The sequence below is a fragment of the Pecten maximus genome, chromosome 2, assembly GCF_902652985.1.
Source record: "Pecten maximus chromosome 2, xPecMax1.1, whole genome shotgun sequence".
In the NCBI taxonomy this organism is placed as follows: domain Eukaryota; kingdom Metazoa; phylum Mollusca; class Bivalvia; order Pectinida; family Pectinidae; genus Pecten; species Pecten maximus.
Genome location: NC_047016.1, coordinates 15951050 through 15964867, shown reverse-complemented (window position 1 = coordinate 15964867; position 13818 = coordinate 15951050). Strand labels below are relative to the sequence as shown.

General features: G+C 34.0%; 1 protein-coding gene across 1 annotated transcript; it reads right to left on the bottom strand.

Annotated features, from left to right (window-relative positions):
- Window positions 1-115: 115 nt before the first annotated feature.
- Window positions 116-13744, bottom strand: LOC117319482 (queuine tRNA-ribosyltransferase accessory subunit 2-like). Its single transcript, XM_033874276.1, has 12 exons — window positions 13552-13744; window positions 12882-13082; window positions 12290-12371; window positions 11142-11205; window positions 10899-11003; window positions 10433-10603; window positions 9651-9750; window positions 8551-8639; window positions 4859-4959; window positions 3192-3320; window positions 2245-2370; window positions 116-501 (listed from the first exon to the last, which is right to left on the bottom strand). The coding sequence occupies exons 2-12, from the start codon at window positions 13000-13002 to the stop codon at window positions 384-386; spliced, it is 1206 nt and encodes a 401-aa protein (XP_033730167.1). The 5' UTR covers window positions 13003-13082; window positions 13552-13744; the 3' UTR covers window positions 116-383.
- Window positions 13745-13818: the final 74 nt, after the last annotated feature.

The following is a 13818-nucleotide window of genomic DNA, read 5'->3' as shown; positions in this document are numbered from 1 at the left end:
ATATTAGCAGTGAATGATTCACCAATTAACAAAGTACATGTATACACTTTGTAAAATATAATGTAGGTCATGCCTTATGCCTACAGTAAAATACTACATACACCAACTTTGCCAGTAATGGTACATATGCATATATTTATTGAAATTTTTGTGAGTGATTTATTTTCACAAAATAACATTCAATTATTTTCACCTGCATGGTCAAAGACTATTACAAAAGTTTGACAATGTCAGAAGTCCTCTAAGGTATTCAAGCATATCTTATTTCAGCACTTTTACACTCTGTCTCGCGCACTGTTAATATATTACTCTCAGTATGTTTGTTGTCTATCACATATATGGTCAGCACTGTCCACACACTGATTTGATCTTTACGTCCATTATCAGCTGCTGTTACAGAGTTTTTGTCTGAGTATATGAGTTTTCAATTGTTCATATTTATCTTCCACCAAAGCTCTCCGGATAGCTTCAAAGTAATGGAAATAGTGCTGGAAGTTGTGTCTGTAAAGTAAAAGTAGAATTCCTTCAGAAAATTTAATAGGAAGTCAAATTAAACATATGGTAATACAACACTTATAGGGAGTCACATTCAGCATCTAGTATTACAATATTTTCATCAGGAATAAAATAACTTTTCCTTCTTTTGATATTTGATAAAGAAATATAATTAATGACTCAGTCTGATAGCTATGTTTGTGTTCAAAGTTGTAGCTGTACAACTAGAACCAAAAGGAGAATGCCTCTTTTATTATATTATGAGACATTATAGCAATAACAAAAGTTGTTGTTAATATGGAAAGAATGACCAAATGGATGGATCAAAGGCAAATTCCACCAATGAAGATGTAGACCAACAAAGCTTAGAGGTACATTATAACACCGACAGTTTCCAGTGGAAGACTTGTATAGCTAGTAACATTGACAGTCCCAGTGGAAGACTTGTATCACTAGTAACATTGACAGTCCCAGTGGAAGACTTGTATAGCTAGTAACATTGACAGTCCCAGTGGAAGACTTGTATCACTAGTAACATTGACAGTCCAAGTGGAAGACTTGTATAACTAGTAACATTGACAGTCCCAGTGGAAGACTTATATAACTAGTAACATTGACAGTCCCAGTGGAAGACTTGTATAACTAGTAACATTGACAGTTCACAGTGGAAGACTTGTATAACTAGTAACATTGACAGTTCCCAGTGGAAGACTTGTATAACTAGTAACATTGACAGTTCACAGTGGAAGACTTGTATAACTAGTAACATTGACAATTCACAGTGGAAAACTTATATAACTAGTAACATTGACAGTTCACAGTAAAAGACTTGTATAACTAGTAACATTGACAATTCTGAGTGGAGGACTTGTATAACTAGTAACATTGACAGTTCTGAGTGGAAGACTTGTATAACTAGTAACATTATCAGTACTGAGACTTGTACCACTAGTTACATTGACAGTCCCATTGGAAGACTTATATAACTAGTAACATTGACAGTCCCAGTGGAAGACTTGTATAACTAGTAACATTGACAGTCCCAGTGGAAGACTTGTATAACTAGTAACATTGACAGTCCCAGTTGAAGACTTGTATAACTAGTTACACTGACAGTTCACAGTGGAATACTTGTATAACTAGTAACATTGACAGTTCCCAGTGGAAAACTTGTATAACTAGTAACATTGACAGTCCCAGTGGAAGACTTGTATAACTAGTAACACTGACAGTTCTGAGTGGAGGACTTGTATGACTAGTAACACTGACAGTCCCAGTGGAAGACTTGTATGACTAGTAACATTGACAATTCCCAGTGGAAGACTTGTATGACTAGTAACATTGACAGTTCCCAGTGGAAGACTTGTATGACTAGTAACATTGACAGTTCCCAGTGGAAGACTTGTATGACTAGTAACACTGACAGTTCTGAGTGGAGGACTTGTATGACTAGTAACATTGACAATTCCCAGTGGAAGACTTGTATGACTAGTAACACTGACAGTCCCAGTGGAAGACTTGTATAACTAGTGACATTGACAGTTCCCAGTGGAAGACTTGTATAACTAGTAACATTGACAGTTCCCAATGGAAAACTTAAGCTTGTATAACTAGTAACATTGACAGTTCACAGTGGAAGACTTGTTTAACTAGTAACATTGACAGTTCTGAGTGGAAGACTTGTATAACTAGTAACATTGACAGTATAAGTTCCCAGATTTACATCATTAGTAACATTAACAGACTTACATCATTAGTAAAACAGATCCCAGTAGTTCGGAGGTATTACGTAAGTGGTTGACATAGGATCTGGAGAAGTTTTTACAAGTGTAGCAATAACAGCCTTCCAGCAAAGGACCAAAGTCTTCAAAATATCTGAAATAAAATCATTAATTATTAAAAGACTTTTTCTTGGGAGATTTTGGGGTCCAATTAAGAGCCCCATTCAATTGCAATTATTTCCTTTCAAAGATTAATTCCCTAAATCAGCAACCATTTCATCTTATCAAATTTATGCCCCTAATGAGATGAAAATGAAGGCTCTGGAAAAGTCCTGATTAATTGGAGTAAAATTTCTTGCACAAGGACACAACCATCACAGCACAAGCCAGTCCGTGATCATGGTTCCTGAGAACACAAACTGCCCTGGTAAGGATCTAGACAAAGACCTCAGATCTTCATCAAAGATTACTTTATGTGATGCTATATCGAATGGGCCATTATTATAACATTGTGGCCCTCTTATCAAATGTGGCATTTGCTTGATTTTACGGAAACAAGACAACAAAAATATGTTTTGATTTCCACTTCTGCACATTTGTTTATGAGATCTCTCTCTTGTTTTCATTTCACTTAAAATTTTGAGGAGTGAAGTTCAAGAGGATATTATCTACAGTAACTTCTATCACTAAAAAGATGTTACTTGTCATTGATGTGTGAAAATCTTATCAATCTATATGCAAATGCAGACAATTATTTTATATGTTGTTTATATATATACTGCTGTCTATAAGGACTATATATATACTACTGTCTATAAGGACTATATATACTGCTGTCTATAAGGACTATATATATATATACTGCTGTCTATAAGGACTATATATATATATACTGCTGTCAGTAAGGACTATATTTTCTGCTCCATAAAGCAAGTTTATGCTATGGTTTTTCGTATTAGGTTTGATTATGTGTACCTTTTATCATTGAGATCAATTTCCCACCCTTTTTGTACAGTCTTCTTGTCAGCCATATCTTCAGGGTCAGCTTTGTGGGTGAAGTCAAACACTAGGGCACAACCTCTCTCTGTTACATGGTAGGCATATCTGTTGGCTTCAGTCAAGGAGGATTGACTAAAAGTCAGAACGAAATAATTTCTCTACCATTGTTTGGTGTGCTTATTATTGATGATTGTCCAATTAACATAATACGGTCATAGAACAGTAAGCAGCGGACATTAGATCAAAAACAGCCAGGTAAATCAATGAAGAATACACAGGTGCCTTTTCAAACTAAATTTCATAAATCATTTGTCCTAGCTTGCTAGTTTCTATCGCTTTCTGTGCATTGGCTCACTGTAGATAACAAGATCCCACAGGAATCATGATGCCCACCACTGAATGAACTTTATTGGTTATATGTAAGACTGATGCTATCTTGACTTTTCTCTTCTTTCACCTTTTCCTTTTAACAACATGGGAAACCTACAAATGAAGAGTTTAAAAGAACTTTCTGTGAACACAAAAAAAAAAAAAAAAACTTCAACTGTCAAAATCAAAGATGACCACCTGTCAGCCAGTTTGATTTTAAGTCAAATTCAAAACTAAATGAGCAAAACTAGGGATCAAGGGGAATGTACACATCAATTTTGAGAAATATTATTCCAGTTCTTCTGAAGAAATTGTGATAATAAACTTTAATTTTCAAAATCCAAGGTGACCACCTGTCAGCCATTTTCTTTTCTAATCATCCTCTTATTTCAATATCACTAGACACTAAGGTAAACCTGGTAAACCAACATACAAAATTTAGGAACGATACATGAAAAACTTTCTGAGAAATAGTGATAACAATATTCAACCATTGAAATTCAAAATGGTTTCCTCTTAGATATTTCCCCCAATCAAAATAAAAATTAAACTTACATATGAAATTTGAGAATGATCCACTGAATACTTTCTGAGAAATAACAAAATTCAACCATTCAAAATTCAAGATGGCCCGCCCCCTGTTGACAATTTCGTGGGTGTTTTTTTATCAGTCTCAAAATTCAATATGCACAACTAGGGACCACGGAGAACAAAATATTCACAGTCATGTAATTTGAGAAAGATCCATTAAGTACTTTCTGAGAAATATCAGTAACAAGGATTGTTTACAGACGGCTTGACTACGGATGAAGGGCTATGAAATTCTGACAAAAATTTAAAAGATATACCTTTCCTTCCCCTATTGTGGCCCGTCCCTCTGTCCTAAATGTTGGCCCCATTTCTATTATGGAGTCCAACCCCTCTGTCACGGGGAGGGTCAGATCTTTTGTCTTTGTGAAATTAATTCTCTATCAGAGAAAAAAACAAGTAAATTATTTGAAGGGTAAGGCCATATTTCATTGAAACATGAAGAAGGTGGCGTTGTGGGGAATGTGGTTACCAAATATGGTTACATTTCTCAGTCTAGTTCTTGATTGCAATAACCAAACATAAATGTTCGTTTAAAAAATTAAAAAATAGGCTAAAAGTTAATATTCAGGTATTCTGGACTAGTAGCGTATTAAAGAAATACCAGTAGTTGACAGAAAAACAATGTATATTGTGCCTTAGCATATGCTTATTGGATCAGGTAAGCTAATAACCACAAAGGATACGAGCTGTCAAATATGTCCAGTCCTAACTCTAATGCCTCTAGGACTTGGTCTGGAGGGAACGCAGCATGCATCAGTCGTGGTTTGTCATCGGGAAGACATTCCTGGGAGAAAAAAAGGAATTCTGATATTAGTAGAAACCTCTTGTACACGAGTTAAATTGATGTCTAAAAATATGTATAACATAACTTAACAAAACCTAACCAGGCTAAAACTGTTTACATCACATCACATGTCTTGAACAATACATGCTGAACCTACCAAACCAAACCTGGATAACACAACCTGTCTAAAGTAAACCCCTTTTAAACATTGCCAATCTTCACCTAACTCTGTAAAATACATCACTTGTCTTTACTGAACCCTGTATACAACATCCTCTGTCTTAACTGAACTCTATAATATATCAACTGTATTAACTGAACCCTGTATAATACATCATCTGTATTAACTGAACCCTGTATAATACATCATCTGTCTGAACTGAACCCTGTATAATACATCATCTGTATTAACTGAACCCTGTATAATACATCATCTGTATTAACTGAACCCTGTATAATACATCATCTGTCTGAACTGAACCCTGTATAATACATCATCTATATTAACTGAACCCTGTATAATACATCAACTGTATTAACTGAACCCTGTATAATACATCATCTGTCTGAACTGAACCCTGTATAATACATCATCTATATTAACTGAACCCTGTATAATACATCATCTGTATTAACTGAACCCTGTATAATACATCAACTGTATTAACTGAACCCTGTATAATACATCATCTGTATTAACTGAACCCTGTATAATACATCATCTATATTAACTGAACCCTGTATAATACATCATCTATATTAACTGAACCCTGTATAATACATCATCTGTATTAACTGAACCCTGTATAATACATCAACTGTATTAACTGAACCCTGTATAATACATCATCTGTATTAACTGAACCCTGTATAATACATCAACTGTATTAACTGAACCCTGTATAATACATCATCTGTATTAACTGAACCCTGTATAATACATCATCTGTATTAACTGAACTCTATATAATACATCATCTGTATTAACTGAACCCTGTATAATACATCATCTGTATTAACTGAACCCTGTATAATACATCATCTGTATTAACTGAACCCTGTATAATACATCATCTGTATTAACTGAACCCTGTATAATACATCATCTGTATTAACTGAACCCTGTATAATACATCATCTGTCTGAACTGAACCCTGTATAATACATCATCTATATTAACTGAACCCTGTATAATACATCAACTGTATTAACTGAACCCTGTATAATACATCATCTGTATTAACTGAACCCTGTATAATACATCATCTGTCTGAACTGAACCCTGTATAATACATCATCTGTATTAACTGAACCCTGTATAATACATCATCTGTATTAACTGAACCCTGTATAATACATCATCTGTATTAACTGAACCCTGTAAAATACATCATCTGTATTAACTGAACCCTGTATAATACATCATCTGTATTAACTGAGCCTTGTATAATACATCATCTATATTAACTGAACCCTGTATAATACATCATCTGTATTAACTGAACCCTGTATAATACATCATCTGTATTAACTGAGCCCTGTATAATACATCATCTGTATTAACTGAACCCTGTATAATACATCATCTGTATTAACTGAACCCTGTATAATACATCATCTGTATTAACTGAACCCTGTATAATACATCATCTGTATTAACTGAACCCTGTATAATACATCATCTGTATTAACTGAACCCTGTAAAATACATCATCTGTATTAACTGAACCCTGTATAATACATCATCAGTATTAACTGAACCCTGTATAATACATCATCTACATTAACTGAACCTTGTATAATACATCATCTGTATTAACTGAGCCCTGTATAATACATCATCTACATTAACTGAACCTTGTATAATACATCATCTGTATTAACTGAGCCCTGTATAATACATCAACTGTATTAACTGAACCCTGTATAATACATCATCTGTATTATCTGAACCCTGTATAATACATCATCAGTATTAACTGAACCCTGTATAATACGTCAACTGTATTAACTGAACTCTGTATAATACATCATCTACATTAACAACCCTGTATAATACATCATCTGTATTAACTGAACCCTGTATAATACATCATCTACATTAACTGAACCCTGTATAATACATCATCTGTCTGAACTGAACCCTGTATAATACATCAACTGTATTAACTGAACCCTGTATAATACATCATCTGTATTATCTGAACCCTGTATAATACATCATCAGTATTAACTGAACCCTGTATAATACATCAACTGTATTAACTGAACCCTGTATAATACATCATCTGTATTAACTGAACCCTGTATAATACATCATCTGTATTAACTGAACCCTGTATAATACATCATCTATATTAACTGAACCCTGTATAATACATCAACTGTATTAACTGAAACTTGTATAATACATCATCTGTATTAACTGAACCCTGTATAATACATCATCCGTATTAACTGAACCCTTTATAATACATCATCTGTATTAACTGAACCCTGTATAATACATCATCTATATTAACTGAACCCTGTTTAATACATCATCTGTATTAACTGAACCTTGTATAATACATCTGTATTAACTGAACCCTGTATAATACATCATCTGTATTAACTGAACCCTGTATAATACATCAACTGTATTAACTGAACCCTGTATAATACATCATCTGTCTGAACTGAACCCTGTATAATACATCATCTATATTAACTGAACCCTGTATAATACATCATCTGTATTAACTGAACCCTGTATAATACATCAACTGTATTAACTGAACCCTGTATAATACATCATCTGTATTAACTGAACCCTGTATAATACATCATCTGTATTAACTGAACCCTGTATAATACATCATCTGTATTAACTGAGCCCTGTATAATACATCATGTGTATTAACTGAACCCTGTATAATACATCATGTGTATTAACTGAACCCTGTATAATACATCATCTACATTAACTGAACCCTGTATAATACATCATCTGTATTAACTGAACCCTGTATAATACATCATCTGTATTAACTGAACCCTGTATAATACATCATCTGTATTAACTGAACCCTGTATAATACATCATCTGTATTAACTGAACTCTATATAATACATCATGTCTCTCAATAAAACCCAATATAACATATATAACAGTATCAACTGACCACTGTTAGTTTACATGACCAGTATCAACTGACCACTGTTAGTTTATATGACCAGTATCAACTGACCACTGTTAGTTTATATGACCAGTATCAACTGACCACTGTTAGTTTATATAACAGTATCAACTGACCACTGTTAGTTTATATAACAGTATCAACTGACCACTGTTAGTTTATATGACCAGTATCAACTGACCACTGTTAGTTTATATGACCAGTATCAACTGACCACTGTTAGTTTATATGACCAGTATCAACTGACCACTGTTAGTTTATATGACCAGTATCAACTGACCACTGTTAGTTTATATGACCAGTATCAACTCACCACTGTTAGTTTATATGACCAGTATCAACTCACCACTGTTAGTTTATATGACCAGTATCAACTCACCACTGTTAGTTTATATGACCAGTATCAACTCACCACTGTCTGCCTTAGGGTGTCTCTGACATCAGATAGTTTGAAAAACTCTGTCTGTGGTCCCTGGGTATGGAATCCTTCTATGACAAATCCTGTTCCATAAGAAACAGAAAACTAAATTATTTGAATTTACCTTAAGCTTAAATAATTATGATTTTGGCAAAAATATTTAACAAGAGAGCAGGAACATGTTATTATAACTCAACAATGTCTTTAAAAGTGTACAGAACTTTTCAGGAGCAAGTTGCACAGAGTTCTCAACTACAGATACAAATAGAATACATACAAATCTACACTATACAGATACAGGACTATAGAGTTATGCAAAGAAGAAAGCAAGGATCTTAACTGAAAATGTAGAATATTTTTTCATAACATTTTAAGGGATATTTTTTTGGCCAAATTCAGAATCATAAGGAAAATTGCAGAGAGAATGAAAAATTACGTGATGATTAAGAACAAGAAAATTCAAATCTTAACCTCCAAATTGAATCAATTTTCAAAGTTAATTTTTTTTTTCATAGAAGTGGTATCAGTATAGAAGTGGTATCAGTATAGAAGTGGTATCAGTATAGAAGTGGTACCAGTATAGAAGTGGTATCAGTATAGAAGTGGTATCAGTATAGAAGTGGTACCAGTATAGAAGTGGTATCAGTATAGAAGTGGTACCAGTATAGAAGTGGTATCAGTATAGAAGTGGTATCAGTATAGAAGTGGTATCAGTTTAGAAGTGGTATCAGTATAGAAGTGGTATCAGTATAGAAGTGGTATCAGTATAGAAGTGGTATCAGTATAGAAGTGGTATCAGTTTAGAAGTGGTATCAGTATAGAAGTGGTATCAGTATAGAAGTGGTATCAGTTTAGAAGTGGTATCAGTTTAGAAGTGGTATCAGTATAGAAGTGGTACCAGTATAGAAGTGGTACCAGTATAGAAGTGGTACCAGTATAGAAGTGGTATCAGTATAGAAGTGGTATCAGTATAGAAGGGGTATCAGTATAGAAGTGGTATCAGTATAGAAGTGGTATCAGTATAGAAGTGGTATCAGTTTAGAAGTGGTATCAGTATAGAAATGGTATCAGTATAGTGCTGCAGGCATTATTACCTGCCACATCTCTCGATGCAGTTTCTCGGGCTGAACGGCATCTCTCAAAAACAGAGTTACCTCCCTCTATCACACCAAATATGGCTGCATCCTTCAGTATCTATACACAAAATAAGTTAAGAGACAAAATTTCATTTTTATAAAAAAAAATGTTTTTTTTATAAAGTTTCAGCAAGTGTAATGATACCCATGTAAAAGTTTAATAATTAAGACTTCATACTTCGTAGTGACCACCAAAGCTAATAAATCTGACTCATTCAAAGGAGTGAAAACTGACAATTGATTTATTTCCTAATCTGACAACTGTTCCTTATTTCATGGCATCTAGGACAGTGATTTACTTCATCACATGATTAAATGCCATCTTAGGTCAAATGATTCTATAGTCCTGATAAACAAATATAATGCTAATTCTATTAAACTGACAGCTATATATTTTCATACAGAAAGATTACACTCCCAAGATTCTTTATAGTTTTCGAAGTTGTCTATTTGACAATGTTTCATTTTCATTAATAAAGGTATTTCTTTGTAGAGTTTTTTACTTAAAGAGTCATTAATTAACCACAATCATGGTAGATGAAGTATATGTCACCTGTCATGTAATATCTATACCACTAACAATACACATGTATTCAGATGAATGTATAACAATGGAACTTAATCTGTGATAAAACAGCATAAACTACATTAAGATTATCATGCCAGCCTCATATAGGCCTTATCTTTAGAATTTGTGTGTCACACAAGAATCCATTAAAGTGTCAAATCCTGTCACTGACCTCAGACTTGGGCAGTCTCTCCAGTAACTGGTCCAGGTATGTCAGAGTCCTAGTTACAGATTTGTTGATCCTCTTCTTTGTCGCCTTGAGATCCGTGTCACCATCACTGAGGGCCTGGTAAACGTCAGGCTTGAATGCCTCCTGTATCCTCACAAACATGTCCACATCCATCTAGAACAAGTGACAAAAAACTGACTGAAGGTTCATCAATAATTAGTGCATAACAAACTCTCAAAACTTCCTTAATATTAAAGGTTTGATATATGGGCAGAAAGTTTGGAAACAATTTTTTATGTATCCAACCACTTTATGATGTGGCTGTAATTACCAGTAGCTGTAACTATACAGACAGACCAGGGATGAAGGGTAATTTGAACACCCCAACATCTGGTGGTGGTAGGGCTGACCTCAGGTACATCACACAAATATACACATCCACCAATGTGAGGTTTTAGTATACACTTACTTTGACTTTGCCCGATTTTGTCCACACCCCTACTGTTGCTGTGTCGTTCTGTCCAGCCATCACCTCTGTAGCAGGATCATGGAGGGCATTGTACACCAGATAGTCCTGCAAGTTAAACTTATAGGCTACAGAAAAACACATTTCAACACAAATCGAACAAACTGTTTTGTTATAAAACAACTCTTGTCCTAGTTAATTCTGTTGAAGTTGCATTTAACTTATTTAAGTAATACCATAGCTTACCTTCATATTGGCAAATTTTCCAATTCCTTCTTTGTATGCTTCTAAAGCTTCATGGTGCTCAATCCTGAAAAAATGACCATATATCTCAAATTTTATCATACATGTTTAGAGTAAGCTAATTTGTATTTGATTTTTATTTGAACAAATAATAAACTTTAAAATACACCAGTAGTATGTACTTATTCCAATAAAATTCATTTGAATATTTATACTCCAATATGCAGTGGGATCGTGGCACTCATCAGTGAATGACCTTTATTGTTTCTACTGTCAATGTGGAAAATTTATGGGAGAGGGACTTTACTCTAAATATGCAAAGGTCGTTCAACCCACCCCTATTGTTTGGTGATGTATGTGGTATTCATGGAACATGCACAAAAAAGGAAAAAAAAGGTACATCAATCACTAAAATAACTCCCACATATCGGTAATGTTTACAGTACATTTATATTTATATAAGACTGATCTTTTCTCTACTTTTCCTCATAATCATTTCATAACAACCTACATATGAAAGTAACAAAGAAGACAAAGACAAATTCTAAGTGTTAAAATCTAAGATGACTGCCTGACAGCCAATTACTTTCAAAATTGTCATGGCGAGAGAAAATGAAGATGGTCATAGGTTAAAGTTTATGCTAGTGGTCTGTACATCTTGCATTATTAAAACAGTAAGTCTGTGATATGTTTTGCTGTCTTACAGCCCCCAAAAAAAGGCTGTTTCCAAAAGCAAATTACTATCTTATTTTCCTGAAATAAAAAAGAAGAATAACTTTCAAATTTTCATGAAAAAATGGCTATATATTTTATCAATTTATGCAGGCAATAGGCTGCTGGAAAACTAGGCTAAAAGTAACACTGAAAATGATTTAGTTTTATGATCTTGATGACCAAATACATTGTTAAGATATTGAGCAGAATGAAAACTGATGTTTTTCTCTAACAAACTATGTGACCTAGGTTTTGATCTACACCAACTGATAGTTTGTCTATCAGAAAATGTGATATTGAGATCAAGCATGCTAGCCTTTAAAGAGTGAACCATCAGCAACATGTATAAGCACAGTAGGTGACAAAATCCTAGGATGTTACTATAAAGAAAAAGAAAGTTCATACCAAAAACAATCACTAGAAAAGTGTATACTAACATGTTGGTAAGAGACATCTGTGCCATGGGAGGTAACCACTGTATTTTCTTTAGCATGTCTGCTGTTAGGTGAGGGGCACTACCTGTCATAGAAACAAATTAGTCATCAAAAAACATTTTGAAAGATTGATCTAGATTATATTTACATATGTTAATTTCAAAGCTTTCTGTATATTATTCATGATACTCTAAGTGTGCCAATTCATGGATATGCAAAAACTGTGTTCTACTAAAGTTGGATAGTCTACTAAATAAGTCTTTCCAAGATTGAATTTTAGAAAGTTTATACTTTCCTGTGGCCACCACATTATTTACTGATTCACAAGGAAAATATTTTACTCACAGGGAAATATATTAAAATATGCTAAAATTCTTAACATACCTGGGCCAGGCCCCTCATGAATTAAATTAAGAACTTTTTGGAGTAAATTTGTAGCAAGGTAAAGTATAATTTCAATAAACATACACTTATTGATAATCTATGTACATGTATATATTTTTTGGGCACCTGAAAATTATGACATTTGTACATTTAAACTGCACAAAGACTTGAATTTTCATATGAAATGTATTACCTCTGGTAGGTTACTCACCTCTCCTAGTATAGAGCATACACATAGGGGTCTCAACAGTCTTTTTACCATGTAGTCCAAATTCTGACATCACACCCAGTCGACATCCTCCATTCTTTACACTGTTCACCACAAACTTCATTGTAGATCCCTAATGTATATAGCAAATGTTTTCTAACTTGAGTGTGTTTACCTGGGTACTGATACCATTATGATTAAGACCTAGAAAGAGAGAATACATTGTACATTATGTTAGCTCAGATTTACACAATACATGTATACAGTGTACATTCAATCATCCTTGGTCGATAATCCCAGGGTTTAGTTTCTTAAAGATTACAAAGCTAGATCTGTGTTCACAAATCAATTATCAATGCCCAAATTGGAAATTGGTAAAATAACTATTTCTCTGGAAAAGTGGGAAGGGGATGCATACATCGAATATACTAATATAACAATTATCTTTAATTTGATATAATTGAGCTGTATACCCCACGATTTGAGAACGAGTAGTGTGTACCTCCACCAGAGATCAAACTTGCGATCATTGGCTTGATGGTCTGGCGCTTCCCTAGCACGGACATACATGTAAAAGTGGGCAATACATCCCTACTACCATGTTTAACAATTAAAACTGCAATGCCACAATGTAACAGGCATGTACAGTTGCATATAGGATACTTGTACAAACCTGTGGGTTTTTCTATACCGTTGTTTCCGGAAATTGTGAGTTCGAAACAAAGAACTTTTCAGGAACTGTGTGAGGCAGATTGTAAATGAATGACAACGGTGGGGAAGCTGCGAAACAATCTGTAGTCAAACCGAAACCACACATCCACGTGTGTTTATAATGTTAAAAACGTCATTTCCGGTTTTTGGGAGGGAGCAACTGGTTCACAACATACGGGTATATTTTAAAAGTTTAATGAAAGATTAAGATTATGTGGTTTGGCAGATC

Coding starts and splice junctions, on each gene's coding strand:
- LOC117319482 (XM_033874276.1), bottom strand. CDS start 13,002: ATGAAGTTTGTGGTGAACAGTGTAAAGAATGGAGGATGTCGACTGGGT. Junction 12,372..12,881: donor TATGCTCTATACTAGGAGAG/GTGAGTAACCTA, acceptor TTTCTATGACAG/GTAGTGCCCCTCACCTAACA. Junction 3,321..4,858: donor CTGGACATATTTGACAGCTC/GTATCCTTTGTG, acceptor TGAAGCCAACAG/ATATGCCTACCATGTAACAG.